This window comes from Mixophyes fleayi, chromosome 7 (assembly GCF_038048845.1).
Source record: "Mixophyes fleayi isolate aMixFle1 chromosome 7, aMixFle1.hap1, whole genome shotgun sequence".
Classification (NCBI taxonomy): domain Eukaryota; kingdom Metazoa; phylum Chordata; class Amphibia; order Anura; family Limnodynastidae; genus Mixophyes; species Mixophyes fleayi.
In genome coordinates this window covers 94,020,661-94,045,344 of record NC_134408.1, presented here as the reverse complement: position 1 = coordinate 94,045,344, position 24,684 = coordinate 94,020,661, and the positions used below count along the sequence as shown (strand labels likewise).

Genomic DNA, 24,684 nt, shown 5'->3' with positions numbered 1-24,684 from the left:
TAAAGCAGACACTACACCTACCTAATGTGAAATGACAACTCAATAGGATAATTAAAAATACAATGTCAGTTCATTTCAAACACTCATTTTAAAATGAGAATTTGGGCGCCAAATTGAATCTGCCCCTTAGACTTACACTGGACAAATTGTTATGGCAATGCCGTTGGAGTGCAGCATCTCACAGACATGTTTATTTGTTTTATTCAGCTAAATAGATCTACATATCTATTTTGTTTTCACATTGGGTACTCTTTCTGTATAATACTTCTTTTCAGCTTAAACTCAAAAGGTTTATAAGTTAAATGCAGAATATTATGACTATTACTAATGTGCATTCATGTTTCTACAATAGTTATGAATATAATGAAAGCTATTTATGTCTGCAGGGATCGCTGTGCAAGTATTTAAGTGTCCATACTAATGACTGGCTGAGCTCCTGCCGTCTGGCACATTCCGTGACCAGAGGATTGGCATATCTACACACAGAGTTACTACGAGGAGGTACAGTGTCAGTGACTAAATATTGCATGTAGGCCATTGCCAACTGTCCCTAATTTCCAGATGAAACCCCGTGTTTTAGGGATTTGCTCCTGGAAATTGCTGTTTTTTGTTTTTTTAATGTTGATCAACTGTCCACTATAATTTGTCTTATTTTGCATGTAAGATACTATATGATAATTGTGATGGAGAGTGTAGTGCACTAAAGTCTATTTTGACTGTACGCAGAGTATATATAAGTGCTAAGTCCATAAATTGGAGACCACTATAAGTACTATTACTGTGAAGGGAGCAGATTAAGTAAAGTTCATATATAACTGGGAAACCTGTTTTAATGTCAAAGCAATGCAAAATGTGTCCCATTCAGTCCATACAGAAACCTAGAGCTAGTGCACTCTAGGGGGAGACACCAGTCTTTCTCTGCCTTAGGTGACATCACTTTCAATTTAAATAAAGATCCATACTGCACATCAGAGCAGAAATGACAACTGCTGCTGTGTAATGTGAAGTGGGAATTAAGTCCTGCTGCATTCAATATTTAAGATATGTTAGGAACAATATAATCTACTATCCAATACATATTTAGTTAATATGTGTTCAGCATCTGATAGAAATATTGAATGTCCTCAGCAATGGATGATGCATGCAGTGTGAGTAATAATGATGTAAACTGAGAAACATGATATTAGCAACTTCAACCTATCTGATGAAATGTATAATATCAAGCTGGTTGAGGCTAACAGTTATTCATAGTCAAAGTGGCCCTACATCATAAAAGTTAATTCAGGTTACCTGTTCATGTATACACATAATTTTTTCTGATGCATGGTTTCCTCCTTATTTGGTTCATGTATTAAGTATTGGCATAGCAGTTTATAATGTCCTGATCACTGTGAGTTATCTGTCTTATAAAATAAGCTTTAGAGGCCTTCAGCACAGAGAGATGAAAAGTATCACAATCATGATATCGTTCTACAATCTTTTTCCAAACAGATAACTACAAACCGGCTATTTCCCACCGTGACCTCAACAGCCGCAATGTTCTGGTGAAGAGCGATGGGTCCTGTGTTATCAGTGACTTCGGCCTGTCCATGCGGCTCACAGGAAACAGGCTGGTGAGGCCGGGAGATGAAGATAATGCAGCCATCAGTGAGGTAAGTGCACAGGTAGCCACCAGCGTGAAGTGTGCTACAAACATATTCATTTTACTGTAATGACTGCAAAATCAACTACTTTATTTATTTCTAGCTTATCTTGTGCAATATTGACACAAAGTCGGTTAGTAAAAGTCCCAGTTTAGTAGCTGCATAAATGTTTCAACCTGTACTAATGTGCAACATATAATCATTATGTGTGTATATACAAACATGGCATCTATACACAGTGAAGATAGTTAGTGTTTCCAAATGTAAGATTTAGGTGATCAACTTCCTCCTCCTTACAAATTTGAGAATAGTGAGGTCTGTGACCCCTGCAAATTATCCTTGTCTTTGGTGGTATCGCTTAGTTCCCGTCATGGTGACCGTCCAGTCATTATTGTTATACATTGTTAAGTATTTAGTGAGGATGGGAGGTTAAAAACTCTGTGCATTTAGGTGCAGTTATTTAGTTGCTTCGAAAAATATAACAATATAACAATATATATATAATAAATAAAATAAAGTACTACATATTAGATGGCTAGTCTGTATGTGGTTCTGGAGGGAGGTACACATGTATGTGCCAAAAATCATATCCACATAACACAGAACAATCATTTCTCCATTCCAAAATGTGCATGACACAGGCTACCTTTATAATTATAGTAAAAAAGTGAGGAACTCTAACTTTACAGGACTACATATTTCATGGTGTTTATGCTGCAAAATGGTTGAGCATAATAAGATTTAGAATTTAACAAGTGCATAAGCAGCATTGTTATAAGAATTTTCAATTCATTCACTGTTTTCTTACATAGGTATAGCTGGCTGTCACACGTGGCAGTTTTGTTAGCCATTTGACCAAAATCTATTAGAATTAGAAGGGATGAGGTGCAAGTACATCTGACCCTTGCCTGTATGTGGCCCAAAATCCAAACTGCTCCATTCCATCTGGGTGAAATATACATCTTCTATAGTTATGATCTTCATTGCTTTGTGAACTTAGCAATGACTATCTGACAGAATTCTCCTGCCTTAAGGTTATACATTGATAAAAAAAAACATGCATTTATATCAGTTAATTGATTGGGTTGGGTCCCTGTTAATCGAGTCAGATAGTCATTGCTAAGAACAGCTACAGAGCATAAGCATCTGAATGAAATATTACAGAGTGACAATTGTGTCTGGTGGAAAAATAAGCATATATTTGAAGCAGTTTCTTACTTCTAAAACTTGTGTGCTAGATATTTCAGCCAACATGTGTCAAGTGAGTTTGAAAAGATAGTAGTCTGAGCACTCCTATTCCTCCCCCCTCCTTTGGTCTCTACAAAAGAACCTGCTAGACAGCCTTTACTAGTATTAACTTTCTACTTTGTTTAAACAGTGTTGCTGCACTCTTCAGTACAGATAACCCTCAGTACTGTGTAAAACCTTCAGACATCATATAAAGATAACAATGTTTACAAACTTTTTTCTCTAGTTTAGCTCCACTAAAATAACATCAAGAAAAATGAATAATGATATTACCTGAATTTTTTAGGCCAAAATAAATAAATAAATAAATAGATAAAACAGTTTTTAGTGCCTTGCATCATCAATGGATAAATCTATTTTTATCTATCTATGATTTTCATCAGGTGAAGTGCTATATATGACATTTTAATTTTCACATGTTGTTTCCTATGCCATAAGTTCAAGTCTAAAATGAGATAATGGCATACTTTGCAGTTTTTCTCACTTATGTTTACCCACTTCAGAATGCACTGGCCTTTTTTAGATGAATGCCTAAATAATAATGTATATTATCTATATTTATATTTGAAATACATATTAAATGTATGAAATAATAGATGTTTACATGTTTTAATTTGGCTTCTATGGGCCAGGGAGTACTAAGGGTGATATACAAACATTTTATTAAAAGCAAAGTCCTTTTTTTTTTAATTAAGCAGGGTCCTTTGGTTCTGTCAACACTGCTCATACATCATATATGATAAACCCTACTAACAGCATAAAATAATGTATTCTAGTAGCATATTTTACAAAAAAGTTAAATTATATATTGAAATAAATGTGTTCCCTACTGTAAATTATAAACAAATATTCAGTTGGTAAAAGGAACGCAACGTCGGTATCTGGAACTGGCAATTTCAACATTAAAGATATTTATCTGCAGGTTGGCACAATACGTTACATGGCTCCTGAGGTCTTAGAAGGAGCAGTTAACCTGAGAGACTGTGAGTCTGCCCTGAAACAAGTGGACATGTATGCTCTGGGTCTGATCTATTGGGAGATCTTCATGAGATGCACTGACCTCTTTCCTGGTGAGAAGCTGTTTCATATTTCTCTGATGACATGTCTAGGATCCTTTATTCTCAGTCATAGATAACAAACATGATTAGAACAGCTTTGCATGAAAGATTGAGACCATGCCTCTGATAGTGGTGGGATGATAGGTAAACTGTATATGTAAAGACGTATCTGATTTGTTAAACTATTGAAGTTTGTTCCAATGTGTGGGAGCCTTATGAGAGAATATATGGAACTAAAGCACAAGTCATTGCCATGGTAGATATTAATGTTACAAATATATAACTAGCTTAACATTCAACAACAATTTCATCAACTTACTTTCTTTTATCATAAAATTGACTACTGATTTTTCCAAGAATGTTAACTTTCATATTTAAGCAGATGTTTTAGTGCCTTACTGCATTGTATGTTTTGAGTAATCTGGGGAGCAACAAGTCCACTTACCATTTAGTGAGATTTAGACCTTAATGTTCTCAGTTCTTCTTCATCTAGGCTGAAGGTCACTGAGATAGCTGAAGCATACAAATCAGCCTATGGTGCTTTTTTATGCTGATAATTAGGGCAACAGCACAGAATAGCCCAGCACCAGCAAAACTGCACTGCAGTCATATGTCCCACCCAGTGTGAAATTGTGCTTGTTCAATCTGCTGTACTTCCCAGAAGAGGAAATAGAAACGTCCAATCCACTTACAGAACATTAGTTAATATCACATTAGTGAATATATTTTCTGTCTTCTATAAAAATGTAATTTGTAAATGTTAAATACAGGGAAATTGCAACTCCATTCCTAATCCCAGTAAATATTGCATACTCTAGAGCACTGGTTTCCAAACTGTGCGCCGCAGCTCCCCGGGGTGCCGCGGCATTCTCACAGGGATGCCGCGGCCAAGACTGGTGGTAAGTAAGACTAGGCACTATTTAGTAATTATTTTGGCTTAGGGGTCATTTGAAAAAATTATGGAAACCCTAAAGGTGTCTCGAACCGAGAAAGTTTGGGATCCACTGCTCTAGAGAAATGTCTACAAGGAAAAAATAACATGGAATTCATAATCATGTTGCTGCAGTAATTTGTATTGAAATGCTGCATTTTTTTAAAGCAAGGTAATTTTTAGATTTATTTGCAACATTACACAATTTGAAACTCTGTATCAAGAGCAAAATAAGCATTGCAATTCTGCCATCTAGTGCTCAAACGCAATAATGCTGATTTTTTTTTTTCCCCTTGCCAATATGTATGTTAAAATACAACTTCAACTTAAACACCGACTGCAGACCTTTCTGCATTTCAGACAGTGAGACACACTGATTATTATATTATATTATATTGCAGTACATGTTACTGATTCAGTATTACCATGTTATTGGTTCTTCTGCATTACATGAAATTGAATCAAGACTGTAGGTTTCTGAGTTATATAATATTGACATACTATTGCTTTCTGCTGCACTACATGTTATTGACTCATTACTCCATTCTAATTCTTCCCATATTATTTATTCAGTACTGCAATTTACTGCATTAAGTTTTATTGCCTTAATACTGCACTCCAATGCATTCCATGTTCATAATTTAGTCCTGCAATCTACTGTATCCCCATGTTACACAGTACAGCATTGTGTGTTAGGAGTCATTTACTAACTGCAAAAAATAAAGGATAACACTACTTCTTTGTTTTGTTTTTTTAAACTTTTTATTTTCAAACGGCTTGATGGATCAATAACACATTACATGCATAGACATGCAAATGAATGGTTCGACAACATGTTACAAAATGGTACAGTAAAGCAGATACGTATCCTAAAATGATAGCTTGTGCTTCTTGTAAATGGTATCAGGCTAATATAGGACAAGCACGTATATGATATGGATAGAAAATGTTCTTTTAGAGTGGAGCAATGGACACTGCTACTTTGTTTTTCTCTTAACTGTAAACCTAGTGCATTTCAAGGTACAGTCCTCCTCCTGAGTCCTTGGAATTGCTACATAAAAATGAATTTGTGCCTAGCTTTGTGGATTTGCAGATTCACCTGAACATGTACATGGTGATAAAAGTGAAAGTACTTCAAAGTCCATTCATTCATTTTTAAGTTTTTCAGTTTTGATCCTAAAATACTGCTTGGTTTAGTCTTAATAGTCTAAATTAATGATGAGAGTGAGGGGATAGGGACTTTATTACATTTGTCACTTTTAGGTATTTGAAGGTTTTGATTGCACTGGTGTAGGTACACCTAGAAATGCTTTTATTTGCAGGAGTGCAAAATGCATCCTGTGAAAAGTATATGAGGAGTTATACACTCTCTGGTCCTCAGAAGTGGTGGAACAATCAAAGTTATTTTGCTGGGAGGGAATGGCTATATGCTCTCCTGCAAAGCAGGGATCTCCTCCCTAAATTCACCCTCCTTAATATCTAACTTATTTAAGTAATTCTGTCCCACAAAACAAAATCTTTTGATACTGCACAAGGAAAGTCCCTGGTTCACCATACACCACTCATCGGACAGTGCAAACGTTTTTTAGCCCAACAGATGCAGGAATTTTGGTCCACAAATCTATGAGCTTACTTCAAAAGCAAGTGTGCTTGCAAAGGGTAGGGTATGGCATCACAAAAGAGCATTTATGTTCTCAAACTTGAGTCTTGTAGACTCATTAATGCATTCTCCTGCATTCTACATTATTGATACAATTATGCATTTTGTTATTGACTCAATACTGCATTTTACTACATTACACATTATCGACCCAATGCTCCATTCTTATGCATTCTATGTTGTTCATGCAATCCTGCATTCTGCTGTATTACATGTTTTTGACTGACAAAATGATCTATGTACAGGGGAATCTGTGCCCGAGTATCAAATGGCATTTCAGGTTGAGGCTGGCAATCACCCTACATTTGAAGACATGCAAGTATTGGTATCCAGAGAAAAACAGAGGCCTACATTTCCAGAGGCATGGAAGGAAAATAGCCTGGTAAGATCGGATCTGAAGACATCTCATTCTTACATCTCTATTCTTATATACATCTCATTTCTTATATCTATACAAGCAAACAAATATCAACTTTAAATTTCAGTGTACAAATAAGCTATCAAGTATTTGTGTGCTACATGAAAAAACAGTCAGTATTTAACTTATGTGCAAAACAGAATACTAATTGTCACCCCTTGCATTGTAACATGGTTTTGTCCAGGAGACTTAAATAAGAAGTTTCTTAAGTTAAGATCCTTAATGAATCAGGCCCCAGGACTATAACTGAAGATGCTTCGGATGAGGAGTACCAGGAAGGCTGAGATATTGGGAGACAGTAGAGCAGTGTGCTGATTAACACAGGTGGCTGGTAGCGATGGTATCAATAACTGGCAGAACGTTTACCCCAAGGATAGTGGAGTGGACACAGAGGCTGTTATGATCTGCGGATTGATGCGCTGGAGACTCAAAGAACAGGTAGCAATAATCTGCAGTGTGTTACCACGGAGTAGTCACAGAGGCTGTGATGATCTGCAGATAGATGTGCTGGAGACTTCAGGGAACAGGCAGCAAATAGGAGCCAGGGAGCAGGACATCTAAACAGGAGAGTAGACCTGAAGATCTGGCAACTTGGTAGAGAAGCAGGTGCTTTAAATAGACAGAGCTGACAGGAAATTAGCCAATCAAGACAATGCAGGAAGTATTGAGCAGACCAGATGTGTGCCTGCTCAGTTCAGCCCAGCAAGTGAATGTAGAAAGAGGGAAACAGGTGAGAACAGTGACAATAATGCAGGTTTAGCTGGTGCAATGTGTGATGTGACAATACCTAAGTGTTGGTTTCTTAGGATTTCTAGAATGGTATCTCTTCACCAGGATAGAACGTCAGAAGAGTCAATCCACGTGCGTTGTTCAGGACTGAAGCCCTTCCAGTTCACAAGATACTTAAGTTTACCTTGAGAAATCTTACTATCCAGGATTTGACTTATCTCAAATTCCTCATCATGTGTAAGAGGTGCTGGAGATGTCCTGGTGGGGGAAAATCGATTAATGTTGAGAGGTTTGAGTAAGGACACATGAAAGGTGTTGGAAATCCGTAGAGCAGCGGGCAACTTCAATTTCAGTGAAGCAGGATTAATGACCTGCAGTATCTTAACTGGACTTATAAATTGGGACGCAAACTTCATGCATGGCTCCCTAAGTCGGGTGTTCTTAGTGGACAGCCACACCTTATCGCCAATTTTTAAAGGAGGGATGGCCCGACATTTCTTATCGGCAAAATGTTTGTACCGAGAGGAAGATTTCTTGAGACATTTAAGGGTTTGGGCCCAGATGGAGACAAAACTCTGATGAGTTTTATCAACTGCATGCATCTGGGTGGGTGGGAGATCAGCAAACCTAGGGAGGTTCGGATGTTGCCCATGAGTAATAAAAAATGGAGTAGATGAGGTAGATTCGTGGTACAGATTATTGTGTGCAAATTCTGCCCAAGACAATAGATCAGACCAGTTGTCTTGTGAGGCTGAAGAATAGATCCCAATAAACATCTCCAGTTCCTGGTTCACTCTCTCGGTTTGTCCATTAGACTGCGGGTGGTAAGATGAAGAGAAATTGAGTTGAATATTAAGAAGTTTGCACAAGGACCTCCAGAATCTGGACGTAAATTGAACTCCTCGATCCGATACAATCTCCAAGGGACATCTATGTAGCTGAAAAATCTCTTTCACAAATATGCGGGCCAGCTGGGCAGCTGAGGGTAGGCCAAGCAGAGATGCGAAGTGAGCCATTTTAGAAAAGCGGTCTATGACCACTCAGATGGTGTTGAACCCTTTACTTGTAGGGAGATCTGTAATAAAATCCATGGAGATGTATACCCAATGCCTGGTAAGTAGAGACAAAGGAACTAGAGGTCCTGCCGGACTTACACGCGGGATCTTATGCTGAGCAAAGAGATTACAGGCACTGTTTTTTATTGGAACGAATGGTAGATCACCAATAATTTCTTGAAACGAGCTTAGTTGTTCTCCGGATTCCAGCATTACCAGCAAAACATGAGGCATGAAACCACTGGAGTAATTTCTTCCGGAGAGTCTGAGGGACAAAAGTTTTCCCAGGTGGCGGTTTGGGCAAAGAGGATACTGATGTGGCTAACAGACAGTTAGGATCTAGAATAGGTCTCGACAAGAGTTCTGCTGGTTCGGGTTCATGGGAAAAGGCTTGAGAGAGAGAGGGCATCAGCCTTCTTATTTTGAGAGCCTGGTTTAAAAGTGATGTGCAGGTTGAAGCGAGAAAAAAAAGAGGGACCAGCGTGCCTGGCGAGGGTTTAAGCACTATATCTAAACACTACAGAAATCTGGCAAAACCTCAAACACATCACCTGTCTCCCCTCTCTTCCAAAGTGCTTTAAATGTGCCCCTTGGAATGCACACTCTGTTTGTAACAAACTTACCTCCGTACATGATCTCTTCCTCTCATACAACCTCAACCTTCTAGCAATAACAGAAACATGGCTCACGCATTCAGACACTGCCTCACCTGCAGCCCTTTCATATGGTGGTCTCCATTTCACCCACACCCCCAGACCAGGAGGCAGACAAGGAGGGGGGGGGGGGTTGGACTACTTCTCCCCCCTCAGTGCACATTCACAGTTCTACCAAGTGTCCCATCACTCACATTCACATCTTTTGAAGTACATGCTGTTAGGATTTTTAACCCATTCTCTATGCGTGTTGCTGTCATCTATCGCCCCCCTGGTCCACACCAACGATTTCTTGAACACTTCTCTGCATGGCTCCCTCACTTCTTATCTACTGATATCCCCACCATCATCATGGGTGATTTCAACATCCCTATTTCTAATCCACATTCCAATGCTGCTTCCAAACTACTTTCTCTAACCTCCTCACTTGACCTCTCCCAGTGGATTGAATCTGCTGCTCATCAGGATGGCCACTGTCTTGATCTTGTTTTCTCTAGACTATGCTCAGTTTCTAATTTCCTTAACACTCCTTTCCCCCTCTCGGATCATCACCTTATTAGCTACGCGCTCACCCCCAGTTCTTTAGCCTCCCTGGTGTCAAACTCTTCCAAGCCTCCTCGTACCCGCAGGAATATCAACGCTATTGATTTTCAACAGTTTTCCACCTCTCTCCAACACCTTCTCTCACCAATTTCTAAATTCTCCTCCCCTGATCGGGCAGTACCCCATTTTCATCAAACCCTAGCAACTGCCCTGGATCAAGTGGCTCCAGCGACACTACATACCTCACGTAGAATTCGTTGCCAACCGTGGCACACTACAGTAACACGAATTCTACAAAAACTTTCTCGTAAAGCAGAACGTCACTGGCGTAAATCTTGTGCATCTAATGATTTCATCACAAAAATCAAAATTTATAAGATCAGGCTTGAAATGGTATCTCCCTTGACAAGCAATCTGCTCAATTCCTTTGTAGCACCCTCTGACACTCTCTCTTCATTTGATCCCACAAATGAAGAGGAAGTTTCTACTCTCTTCTCATCTTCCTACTCTACCTCCTGTCCTCTTGATCCCATTCCCTCACAAATGGGTATGTTTCCCCGTCTCCTGTGCTCATTCCCCCTCTAACTAAAATCTGTAATCTATCTCTTTCTACTGGTATTTTTCCATCTATATTCAAGCATGCAGTGATTACTCCCATTTAAAAAAAACAGAATTCTGACCCTCTCATAAATTACCGCCCTATCTCCCAGCTCCCATGCCCCTCCAAGTTTCTCGAGAGAATTGCCTACACACGCCTCACACACTTTCTTACAGCAAACAACCTATTGGATCCTCTTCAGTCAGGCTTTCGCTCTCAACACTCCACAGAGACTGCGCTGACCAAAGTTGTCAATGATTTGATCACAGCAAAAAATAATAACCAGTACTCTCTTCTAATTCTCCTGGATCTCTCTGCTGCATTTGACACTGTTGACCACTCTCTCCTCATACAAACGCTACAATCCCTAGGTCTTGAAGGCACTGTCCTATACTGGTTCTCATCCTACTTATCTAATCGCTCTTTCAGTGTTAATTTCTCTGGATCCACCTCTGCTCCGCTTCCTTTATCAGTTGGAGTTCCACAAGGCTCAGTCCTAGGTCCTCTGCTATTCTCTATCTACACCACTTCTCTTGGAAAACTAATAAGCTCCTTTGGATTTCAGTATCATCTCTATGCGGATGATACACAAATTTATCTATCCTCTCCTGATCTTTCACCATCTGTGTTGTCTTGCGTTACTGACTGTCTTTCTGCCATTTCATCTTGGATATCTTCTCGCCAACTCAAACTTTCAAAAACTGAATTAATAATATTCCCACCCAAAAACAGAAGCTTCCTGCCTGACATTTCTATTTCTGTCGATAACATGACCATAAATCCCACCCCGCAAGCTCGTTGCCTAGGTGTAATCCTTGACTCACAACTGTCGTTTATTCCCCACATCAACTCAATATCTAAATCATGTTACATACACCTAAAGAACATTTCCAGAATATGCACATATCTGACACAAGACACCGCAAAAACCTTAATTCATGCACTCATCATCTCCCGCATCGACTATTGCAATTCCCTCCTTACTGGTCTTCCCAAAGTCAGACTTGAACCCCTACAATCTATTTTGCACGCAGCGGCTAGACTGATTTTCCTTACAAACCGTTATTACTCTGCTGAGCCACTCTGTCAGTCTCTACATTGGCTGCCTGTATTTCAACGAATCCAATATAGAATTCTTCTACTAACATACAAGGCCATCAACAAAATAGCACCGACATACATTTCCTCACTTGTCTCGAAAAATCTCCCTACTCGACACCTCCGTTCTGCAGAAGATCTACGTCTCTCCTCCACTCTCATCACATCCTCCCATTCTTGGTTACAGGATTTTTTCCGGGCTGCTTTGTGGAATTCCCTCCCACGCACAGTAAGACTTTCCTCTAGTCTTCAAACCTTCAAGCGTTCACTGAAAACCCACCTCTTCAGACAAGGCTATGATATTCCTCAACCATCATCTTAATTTCCCTAGATTAACCTATTACCATCCTCTACACTGCTAACGCAAGACAACAACCTTCTGACCAACATTGCAACACACATAGCCCACTCAGTACTTTTATCTCTGCAGTCTGGCTGGTCCATTGTGCAATATGATGTAGCACATGCCCTTGTGTTTCTAACTCCCATTGTCCTATAGATTGTAAGCTTTCGAGCAGGGTTCTCTTACCTCTCTGTCTGTATGTATTACCCAGTATTGTCTTATTAATGTTTGTTCCCAATTGTAAAGCGCTACGGAATTTGCTAGCGCTATATAAATAAATGTTGATGATGATGATAGGCTTTTTGGAGCAGATTCTTGTGATCAGTAATAATATTGACCGGAAACTGTGATCCTTCCAGAAGGTATCTTCTATAAATCTAGCTCTATTCATTCGGATAGAGCTAGCTTCATTGCGAAGAGCTCTTTATCTCCAACAGCATAGTTCTTCCCTGCTGGTTAAAATTTCCAAGAAAAGAAGGCATGGGGTGGGATTTTTTCTCTTGTGGGAAATACTGCGAGACCACAGCACCGACTCCGACCGTAGAGGCATCGACCTCAACAAAGAAGGGTAGAGAGTGATTCAGCTGTCTGAGAATTGGAGCTGTAGAGAAAGCCTTTTTAAGGATGTTGAATGCTTCAATAGCTTCTGGAGGCCAAGCTTCCGTTTCAGCTCCCTTCCGGGTGAATGCAACGATTGGGGCTACAAGAGTGTAATATCCTCGTATGAATTGACCGTAATAATTGGAGAATCCTAGAAAATAGCCTGAATAGCTTTAAGCCCAACTGGAAGGGGCCAATCCTGAACAGCCCAGACTTTATCTGGGTCAATCTGTAAGCCATAGCCTGATACGATGTATCCTAATAAGGTCGTCTGGGAATTCTGAAAAGAGCATTTCTTGGGTGGTGTCTTACCCGGTTGGAGGTCAATCGGACAATTCCAAGTAAGATGAGGATACAGGACCTTTGAACGGACTTTATTGAAGACATCAAAGACACCATAATGCAGGTTTAGCTGGTGCAATGTGTGACAATATGATTTTCGAGATAGCCACAACTAAACTTGTTTATGGCTCACATAAACAATTTAATTATGTTTGTTGTTAACTGTTTTTAAATCAAGTGTTGTGTTTTTTTATGTAATCTCTTTTTATTAGGGACCAATAGAAATTTTACAAAGCAACATTTCCAAATCTGTATAAGAGAGAATTTTTTATGTTTATTAGGGACATTTTATAGGGCTGTATAAAAATATATTTTATATTTTTTCCTGCATAGTGCAAATGCCACCTTGGCCAGTAGAACGACGTGGAACGTCCCAGACTAAGAGCAAATATGTTTGCATTCAGCGTTTTTTTATTCCTTATTAATTAAGCCTGATTAAATTCCTACGGCTGACAGCTGTTTACATTTAGCAGTGGAGCTCACCCATTTCAAGATATAGATTATTTGCCATAATTCTTGTGCTATTGATTTATTTGGATTATGTATTAATTTAGATTTCTTCCCACAGGCTGTAAGGTCGCTAAAGGAGACGATTGATGATTGCTGGGATCAGGACGCTGAGGCCCGGCTGACCGCACAATGTGCAGAGGAGAGAATGGCTGAACTTATGATGATCTGGGAGAGGAACAAGTCAGTGAGCCCAACCATCAACCCAACATCTACAGCTGTGCAGAACGAGCGGTATGTCACTGCAGTGAGACTGAATTCAAGCCATTTGTACTGTTTGGTACATTAGAAGGGAATTCCTACTTTGAGTATGGAATCCTGGCAGTGAATTACTAAGGCACATTGTGAATTGTATTACAATGTGTGACTATTGGAATGATAAGACATACGCTTTTAGTAGAAAACAAGTCTGTTCCTATATATGTGTGCCATAGTACATAATAAAACACAAGTAAAAACATAATTATATAATTATTACAGAATATTGTAGTTTAAGTACTTTAAAACAGTGAAAAAATAGCTATGTTGTACCAACTGTAATTTTCCTTACTCTGTGTAGTAGGTTAGCAGACATTTTAAATATTATTTTTGTGATATTACTTTTTTCAGTGCACATGGCAAAAAATGCTAGTAAACTGTAACTTGTGTTTAGTATTTGTGGTGCAGATCTTATTATGTTAGACTTCAACTATTTCATTGGTATTTATTTGTTTGTTTTAATTGTTTTTCCTCACTTTTTTCATCCCTTAAGTAATCTGTCTCAAAGTCGTCGTGTTCCAAAGATTGGACCATACCCTGATTATTCATCATCCTCTTTTATTGAAGACTCTGTGCACAACCCTGACACTATACTGAAGAATATCTCATCTGAGACTTCAATGTCTAGCACTCCCCTTACTACCGGTGAGAAGAACCGAAACTCCATAAATTATGAGCGGCAGCAGGCTCAGGCACGCCTCCCCAGCCCTGAAACCAGTGTTACCAGTTTGTCAACCAACACTACCACTACAAACACTACAGGGCTCACACCAAGCACTGGTATGACCACAATATCTGAGATCCAGTTCTCAGATGAAGCCATGCATTGCATGCAGTCTGCAGGACCAACTCTGGTGTGTCTGCAATTGACAGAGGAAGACTTAGAGACCAACAAGTTGGATCCAAAAGAGGTGGATAAAAACCTGAAGGAAAGCTCAGATGAGAACCTTATGGAACACTCACTCAAACAGTTCAGTGGGTCTGATCCTCTGAGTAGCACCAGCTCTAACCTGTTTTACCCATTAATAAAGCTAGCAGTGGAGTCCACAGGCCAGCAAGATTTTACGCAAGCTGTGAATGGCCAAGCTTGCTTAGTCCAGGATGTCCACCCTGCCCAGCTCTATCCCCTTCCTAAGCAGCAAAACCTTCCCAAGAGGCCTACCAGTCTCCCTCTCAACACCAAAAACTCGGGCAAAGAGTCCAGGCTTAAATTTGGCAGCAAGCACAAATCTAACTTGAAGCATGTTGAGACAGGAGTAGCCAAAATGAACACAGTGAGTGCTGCAGAGCCTCATGTGGTTACAGTTACCACAACAGCAATAGGGGGTAGGACAGGCTATGTGAACTCTCAGGGTCCCTCAGTCCAACATTCTAATACAGTCCTAGGACCCAATACCAACTCTATGTCCCAAAGGACCCAGGAGATGATACAAAATCAGTTCAGAGTCGAGGACAGCCGTCTAAACATCAATTCCAGTCCCGATGAAAATGAGCCTTTGTTGAGACGAGAGCAGCAGGCTGGACAGGATGAGTCTGTTCTGGACCGACTAGTGGAAAGGAGGGATCACCCTCCAGAGAACAGTAGGGTAAACTCAAATAACAATAACAACAGCAGCCAGGCTGCTCTACAAGACACAGAAACACAGATTGCACCTGTAGAATCCAGGCAGCATCAGACTAGGAGAGCACAGAGACCAAACTCTCTGGACTTGTCCACCTCCAGTATTATGGATAACTGCAACACACAGAGTAAGTTCCATATATTGTGATGTGTTTCTTAAGGAGGTATATAACTTGTAATATATAGTAGTCACCGATGTAATCGTTTATATTTGTGTGATTGCATCAGCTGTGAAATCTTTGCGTACTATACATTTTCTCTATATGTAATTATCTTGCATGAATACATTGTCCTCCTCATGTATAGCTATAGTATAAGTATTTACTCACTTATGTTATATGTTAAAATTAGATTTTATAAATGGTATCACAAACTTGACTCGCTAATTGGAACATCATGGACTTCGATGTCTGCTTACTCTGTCTAAGGAAAATTATGTATACAACAAATCAAGGGGTAAATGTATAAAGTGCCGATTTTTTTCAACTCGCAGTTATTTGGCAAGTTTTCAGTGAAAATTTAAAACTGCAATCGCTTTAAAGGCAAAACAATTTTCACTGCCAACTCGCTGAATAACTGCGAGTTTAAAAAAATCGACACTTAATACATTTACCTCCAAGTCTCTTTCATCAATTATATTGTTTTTAAATTGTTGGCTAAGTATCATTGTAAAATCAATGGGTATACAGAGGAGTATTTTAAATACATAAAACATATATAACCATGTTCAACAATTATGTCTTTATGGGGATTGTGGCGCACCAAACACCACATAGACAGCACTGGGTGTGTATTATTTAAAGCTGGGTTACCACCTACTTGATCAATCTTACTGAGCTCCCTCTAGCCAGAGCCCAGGGATTCCTCCAATTCTAATACAGAATTAGCAAATTAATTCCGTTCTCTGAAATTTTGATTGTGGCTTCTGATTGGCACTACCACTCACACGGCTCTGGTTTTCGTCTGGGTCTGTGAGAAGACTTGGAGGAGCTCCGGCTAAGTTAGGAAGAAGCTTATTTAGTAGATGGTAGAGCAGCTTTATATTGTCCCTGTAAATTACATTTAAAAGGTAGCACCTATGAAAGACCATAAACCAGAACAGTGATGTACTATTTCTAAGACAATTAGCTGTTGCTGTTGTTACTATTATTATTATTATTTTTATTATTATTATTAATAATAATAATAATAGCTATAATAATATTATGCTTAGCACTTTGAAAGAAATGGAAGAGAGGTGAATGCTGGATTTACTGACTGGTCTAGGTTGGTTCATAGCTGTAGAAAATATAGTGGAACACTTTAAATAAAATATAGATTTTTATTATTGTCTTATCGCAATTAGACACATGTAACAGGAAAATACACATTATACCGTTAAAGTCCAGTAGAGGAATACCAACTGATTTAAAGAGACTTTATAGTAAAGGTAGAGGAATTCGGGCCTATTGGGCTTACCCCCCTTAATTATAATTTTTTTAATACTCTTTCACAGTCGACAATGTTTTTGATGTTGTATATGCTAATTCTGTCTTGGACTACAACTTTAAAAGCATGGATTGTTACCATAACATTTTCCACAAACGATTTTCCTCAATATTGGTAAAGTTTACAATCACCAATGTGGAATATGCAAAAACTTCCACAACTATCAATAATCCTTTAATTAATGTATCCATTTGCTTTTTTTTTCTTTTACAAATATATTTTATTATTCGGATTCTGGTAATGTTATAAGTATCTAACGTCTCAAAGGGTACCTGTTGCCTATCCAAAGTGGAGGCAGCTATTTCTGTGGGCAAAGTACCTCATGCTAAAATTATGGTATTGATAGTCATTTACAAAGCACACTGGCAGCTCATCGTAAAACTCCTTGATTTTATACCATGCCGCCTATATTGGTTCACCTTAAAATTGTCTCTTTCTGTGTAGGAGACAGGTGCTCTTTAAAATGAACTGATTCCCTAGGCTTATCCTTCACCTGCTGAGCCCAATTTCTTTTTGTTGTTTAGGTGAAACATTATCTGACAGTCGGGCAGGCTCAGGAGACAAAATCAAGAAAAGAGTGAAGACACCGTACTCCCTTAAACGGTGGCGCCCCTCAACTTGGGCCATTCCCACTGAACGCCAGGACTGTGAGGTGAACAATAATGGGGGCAGTGTAACCTTCAGCCACTCAAAGTCGAGCACAGCTGTTTATCTTATAGATGGTGGGACCGCCACTGCTGCCCTTTCTAAAGATGCCAGGATGAGCTGCTTGTAAATGATCCAATCATAATTTTCTTCTTTTTTTTCATTTTCAAGTTGTTTTGGACACCTCCACACCCAGATGTTTTTCGTGTCATCCAATGAGTAGAAGACAAGAAAAAACATATTTCTACCATCAAATCTTTAGAACGGACTCGCTATAACTCTCATCATCATCACCATTTATTTATATAGCGCCACTGATTCCGCAGCGCTGTACAGAGATCTCATTTACATCAGTCCCTGCCCCATTGGCGCTTACAGTCTAAATTCCTTAACACACACACAGACAGAGAGAGAGAGACACTAGGGTCAATTTTGATATCAGCCAATTAACCTACCAGTATGTTTTTGGAGTGTGGGAGGAAACCGGAGCACCCAGAGGAAACCCAGGCAAACACGGGGAGAACATACAAACTCCACACAGATAAGGCTATGGTCGGGAATTGATCTCATGACCCCAGCGCTGTGAGGCAGAAGTGCTAACCACTTCGTCACCGTGCTGCCCGGATATGGAGGAGCCAGCAAACAAGTTATAGTCCCTCCACAGCCGCCAGGGTTAAATAGATTTCAGCTATGCAGAGTAAACATATAGAAATACAGCTTATGCTTCCATGATTTTATTTTGACCATTTTCAGTTCTTTTTTTTGGAACAGTTCTGCACCTTCTACCCATCATTTCGTTAGTTTGAAGTCTGACCAGGACGTCATGTTACATGTGTATGTACAAAAAAAAAGAGAAGACAAAAAGTGAAACAGCACCAAGATATTTCTTTTGTTAATTTGTCAAAAGAGACAATTTTGTTGACCATTGCGGTCTCTAAAAATGCTATGATAGCTGTCAGACAGGATGAACTGCAGCAGTGTCTTGTGCACGCATTTTTAATTTCTATGCTGTGTCTAGTCTGTATGTTGATGTGTTAAAGGTGCGCTCGTTCAAGGACAAGTACACAGAGAAATGCTTATTTCTTGCCTTTTCTTTTAGTAGCAAAGACTTTGCACTTTTAGTTAAAAGCACTGCAAGTCATAGTAAAAATGGCTGCCTCCCAGAAGTTTCCCATTTACAATTCCCAAACCCCTAAATGTGTATCTATCTACTCCATAGTAGAGGTGTGCGAAATTTTCCAAACTGCTCTGCTAAATATTTGCCTCATTCATCAGTGCATTTGGCCGTAAAAAAAAATTTGAAGCTTGATAAATGTCAAATTCCAGCATACCCTTGCTCATCAATGGCTTAAATCATACTGAATGAATTGACCCTCGTCACCCCAGGTCTAGTCATAGACTATAAATTACAAGAAATGCAAATTTGTAAATACAAAGTGGAATAATATTCCATGGAATGTGAAATGACCTGTTTCATCACGAAACTCAATGTTGCCATGATTTCGCTCACCTCTACTCCACAGCTTGGACAGGGATTAGCCTCCATTTTACAGGGCTGGAATCTTTCCAGGAATTGGAGAAGACAGAGCCACAGCACAATAGAATAACTAATAAACTTTGGGGTTTTAAGAAAAATGTTTACTATCACCAGGCTTATTTGCGTATTGGACAACCATTCTCAGATGATGACACTTAGAGAAGGAAGAAATGGAATGTGTCTATTAAGGCTTTAAGTGTATGTTTAAAAAAAAATGAAATAGATTAAAAGATTATATAAATATATATATAAGTGATTATAACAAGAAAAGAGCTTATAAAAGTGATATTTTAGACTATCTGTGCAAGAGTGAACACTTGTTTAACGGAGTGGATTACCTGGCTTTTCATGTACTTGGTTTAAATGTGCAATGGTATATATATTTTTCGCCACGTTTTACTGTAAAATACATTTCACTAACACTAAACACTCTGCCATGTTTGTGATTTATTTCAGATATTTTTTTCCCTCACGAGCTTCTCTTTGTATCTGGAAGCCGCCCCTTGCTGGTTTTGTCCTGTGAATATGCTTTAACTTTGTACTTTTAATATATACAGAATAAATGTATGCAAACTACAGATTCCAAAAAATAGGCATGTTCCCATCTCTTTAAAGAAGCAGTGGCACTAACATAGGACTCATTACATGGTATTAATGGCATGTTTATCCCAACTATCATCATCAGCTATTTATATAGCCCCACTAATTCCTCAGTGCTGTACAAAGACCTCATTCACATCAGTCCCTGGCACTTTGGAACTTAGTCTAAATTCCATAACATACACACAGACAGAGGGACTAGGGTCAATTTGATAGCAGTCAATTAACCTACCAGTATGTTTTTGGAGTGTGGGAGGAAACCAGAGCACCCAGAGGAAACATGGGGAGAACATACCAACTACACACAGTTAAGGCCTTAGTCGGGAATCGGAACTCATGACCCCAGTGCTGTGAAGCAGAAGTGTTAACCACTAAAACCACAGCTATGTGTAGGTGTAATTGCAGCACTACCAGTACACAAAGGACAATATATCATCGCAGTAGTTCAGATTTGGGTGGGGCAGTCCACATTCTTGGTGCCCTAAAAACAGTGTGGCCTATCGAAAGGGGTTGAGGCTTGGCCAAAGCAATGGGCACTTAGGTGAATGGGAGGTGTAATTGTAAACATTGCTTTTTCAGTGTTTTGTGACAACTACTGCCTGCAAAACAGAGCACTATCTCTATAGCCCAGACGCCAAATGTGCCATCACAAGATTGTGGTAACATTTCTCAAAAACTCAATTTAATATTATGTTTTACAGACAGCCAATATATTTTCATAAAAGACCAAACAACCCAGCAGCATAAGAATGTTCTGTTGTGTTCACAAGGCAATTAAGGCATACAATTTAATACACTAACATACACAGCAAGCCTTGCTTGCTCTCAGTCTTATTTAATTTTTTATACATTTTTGAATAGCTCAGTTAAAAGAATTTTAAAAGACAATTAAACTCAAAAATGTATTTTTAATATCTTAAGCATAAAATGCACTGCTTAACTTTACCCTGGTTTAATTAAACTGCATCTTAGAGTAAAGTGTGATGGAGTGGGAGGAAATACTCTATCATTTCACACCGTACATAGGACTTACATATTCATATTATCCAATAATACAACAAAGTAAAAAAAATAAATAAAGTGGAATCCCGGGGACTAAATAGTCATAGTTGTCTATCATGCAAAAGTCACATTTAATTCCAAGATACTCTGACGACAGATTTTTCTTCAGGGGCGAATGGAGGATTGTTTCCCCCCCGACCCAAAAAAAAAACCACCCCCCGCGAGAGAAGCTCCGTTTCTTCAGCGCTGTCCTATACAGCAGCTGCGGCGCTGTCTAAGAAGCGTCCGCGGCGGTGCTGTATACACTACAGCACCGCCGCGGACGCTTCTTTGACAGCGCCGCGGCTGCTGTATAGGGCAGTGCAGCTATAGCGGACACTTAGTTTGCGCAGGGGGGGTTACTGGAGACTCAGAAACCCCCCCCTGCGTGAGCCACTGTTCTTATTTGCTTAATTGTGCATAATACAAAATAATGTACAAGCTATGAGCAAAGTTAGGAGGTGCATCTGTTTCCCCCTTTTATATATTGTGTTATTCTACAGACCCCACATCAAGCTCCCAATTGTGTCAGACTCAGCAGTCTACTTTCAGACCCCGCCCAAAGCAGTTTTATTATGGCAGGATTATTGTTATATGAAATAACATTGGTAAGAGTGCTTTTGGAAGTGTTATAGAAATGGTGGGACAGACAAAAATGGGCACGCTGGTAACAACACTTTAGAAGTTAGGTTAGCCCTGCAATGGGAGCATGATATACATTTACCTGCTATTAAAAAAAAAAGCAAAAAAAAATAGGGTTAATGTGCCTTTAATTCAGCTTTATTTTTAATAAATATGACAATGTGAACAAGCCCTCAAAATGTAGATTTACGTGACACTGCTGCTTTAAAGATTTTCTGCCTTTTCATATGCTGATAGTGGACAGGAATATTTGACTTTATTACTCACACTTTCTGCTCATTGTCGGTTATGAAATAACATTGTGTAAAGATCAGCAATGCAATGTAACCCATGCCAACCAATCAGGTATTGGCTTTTGACAGTGTTGTGGGGTCAAACTAAGGAAAACTGATATCTGGTTGCTATGGGTTACAGCATGTCTTCTACATGTTCTAACTTCCCAAAGTATTTACCTGTACTGTACACTAGTATAATATACTATATATTCTAGTATAGTATATTAGTATACTATATATTTTCATTATCCACACTGTCCATTCATTGTGTAAACGTCTTCCCAAAGTGTTACCTATTTATATACTAGTATAGTATGCTATATATTTTAGCATAATATACTAAATATGTATTATTCGTGCTGTCCATTCATTTTGTAAACATATGTTCCAATACTATCTCATGCACTATATACTAGTATAGAATACTATATATTCTAATATAGTATATTATACTGGCTTACTACACAAGTCTTTAACCTAGAAACATCATGAGATCTATTGGCCAGGGGCATGAACAAACACAAATGTATCTCCTGTTGAATACAGTTTTGAAAGACAGATTAACATTGATTCATTATTGTTCTTTTCAATAACCAATTGAAATAAATAAATATCGGTTAATAAGAAAGGTGTATTGTATTGTCTGCCCTGCTCCAGATATGAACAGTTTATTTAAATATATTTGTTTTGTAATTTTTACTCTCTATTTATTTTCATCCTAACGTTTAATGCAGCAATAAATCATCTGCTATGCCTAAGAAGTATTTTGTTTTTAAATAAATAAATGAGTGGTATTATATGCAGCCTTAAATCCATACCAGAGCTGTTGTTGATCTTCAAATCCCATGAGACCATGGCTGTGATCTACAGTTCCACAGAATCAGGCCTACTTTGATTTTAAGAAATATAAGTCTTTAAACTATCATGTGACATTTGCTGGATAAGGTGAAGGTGGTCTGTCTTTTTACTTATAGATCAAATGATAGGATCTTGACTTAAATTTTTTAAAGGGATTATATGAAATTAAGTATTTGTGTGTCATAAAAAAAATTAGAATCATACGGCTAATTCCTATTTTCTTTCTCACAAAGCAAAAATATCCGTGCTTGTGACTTTCATTAGCCATTGATTCTCACTATCCTTCATGAAAGGTGATTTTAAACTGAATCTAACTTTGGATATGGGCTTAAACTGTGGGGAAGTAACTGCTTTAGTGGCTTAGATCAGTGCTCCGCAACCAGTGTGCGATGACACACTGGTGTGCCACGTGAGGTTGTTAAGTGCGCGGCAGTGGCGCAATGCTTCCAACAGGAGAAAAAACACAAGATCCTCTCTCCCATATATGTTCCTTTCCTAACTTCCCCTCCCACTGTACCCAGAAGTCCTTCCCTCCTCCCTACTTATCCTTTCCCTGGGTATGGAGCTAGCACTGACCTTTTCCTGTTACTTGCTGTGGTTATGGTTTTGGGGAGTTTATGTTCATATAACTCTCTCTTTTAACCACTGATCTCCGCCGTCTCTTCCCTCCAGCAGTCTCTTTCTTTGTCTCCCACATTAACTGGAAACCGACAGCACAAAAACGTTGGCAAGCAGCATCTCTTTCTGTCCCTGGGCTTAAAGTGCTAACTCTTCAGAACAGGGATGACTGCAGTCACTTCCTGTAGAAGTTTCATTGTGCAATGAAACTGATGTACTTATCAGAGTTCACGTTCTATTTGAGTGTGCACTTTGTAATTCCTGCTTTTTTGATATATTTTTGCTTTTGGTTTGCCGTGGAATTCTGGAAAGGGTGAGAAAAGGTTGCGGAGCACTGGCTTAGACGATTGTCTCCTTCTTGGCAACTCCAGTTATTTAGCAGTGGGGGATCTTGTTCTGGAACCTCTACTGTAACCTAAGCTGAGCCACTGGAAGCAGAAGCAAACAGAGGAAAAAACTTAGTTTTCCACTTAATTATTTGACAGTTTGCTGGGAGATATCAAACGAAAGTATTTCCTCAGGCGATCTTCTACTTAACTATATCATGAAACTGTTAAATTGAATATGCTTCTGTCCACTGGGGTTTGTGTGAATCCCACTGAATGAAATAAAAGATTAGGGACTGCGCTAATTATGCAATTAGCCAGTATCAATAAATCATAAATTTATAAATAGTGTTGCAAGGCTATTATTTAAATATTGCACATTTATTAAAACACATATGTTAGGCACATAAACTGTTTTTCACATTACAACGCGTTACAATCTAAAATACATATATCTCAGTCTTTACAATCGGCTGCCACCACATTAGGAACAGTGTTGCATGTCTTTGTTTCTTGAATTGAGCACAAATATAATGCAATCCTTGTATCCAAAATAGTTATGGTAGAAATAATGCACAGTCTATTTGTATGTAAAGCTTCATGTAATTCTAAATTATCAATTTACTTGAAATGAATGATGACCACATTTTTGTATAAGAAGAGTTACAACACTATAAACTTGGCACTGGTATATTGAATAATTAGTGCGGTCACCACTTTTTTCTATACTTAACAAAGGAAAGAGCTGACAATCTGAATCTTAGGGTTTCCGTCTAGTAGAACAGGAGGAATTCAGTGTGCAGCTGATTGAATGGTTATTGTCAAATCAGTGCTGTATTGACTACACACCAACAGCCTGGGGGGTATAAATCCCCAGCCCAATTATTTCCCAGTGTAGGCATTGTGCTTGGCTTACACTGTTGTGCAGGCAATGTACCTGACATAGGTGAAGGAAACACTTTCCAATTTTTGGGGCCAGCATTATTTTTGTTGCAATTGTTTATTTTATAGTAGGTGTGGGTTTTTCTTATTCAGATTAAAATAACTGACATGGCTCACACTTTGTACACCTAATGATTTTTTTGTTTAAAATAATAAATAAGAAAAACACAGCATGTGTCGGGCTAATCGCCCTGTAACAAGTAATTTCCAAAAGTGCAAAAGACCTGGTGGAACTGCATCTTACTGAAAAATGTAACAGTGAGTGGAAATACCAGCAAAACATTGCAGAATTGGACAAGAAAACAAAGCACATATGCAAGAGGAATTCAGGGCCCGGTACAGAAACCTCATGAGGCCCCCTAATGTACGTTAGAAAAAAGTTGGCGCCGCTGAGCGGCGGCGCAAAA

General features: G+C 38.9%; 1 protein-coding gene across 1 annotated transcript in view; it reads left to right on the top strand.

Annotated features, from left to right (window-relative positions):
• BMPR2 (bone morphogenetic protein receptor type 2) overlaps window positions 1-20,651 on the top strand; it is a 152,038-nt gene extending 131,387 nt beyond the window's left edge. Inside the window, exons 7-13 of the mRNA XM_075180138.1 lie at window positions 387-501; window positions 1,492-1,652; window positions 3,814-3,961; window positions 6,786-6,922; window positions 13,488-13,660; window positions 14,178-15,433; window positions 17,318-20,651. Coding sequence (XP_075036239.1) covers window positions 387-501; window positions 1,492-1,652; window positions 3,814-3,961; window positions 6,786-6,922; window positions 13,488-13,660; window positions 14,178-15,433; window positions 17,318-17,568 — 2,241 coding nt within the window. The 3' untranslated portion in view covers window positions 17,569-20,651. The remainder of the gene's footprint in view (window positions 1-386; window positions 502-1,491; window positions 1,653-3,813; window positions 3,962-6,785; window positions 6,923-13,487; window positions 13,661-14,177; window positions 15,434-17,317) is intronic.
• The last annotated feature ends 4,033 nt before the right edge of the window (window positions 20,652-24,684 follow it).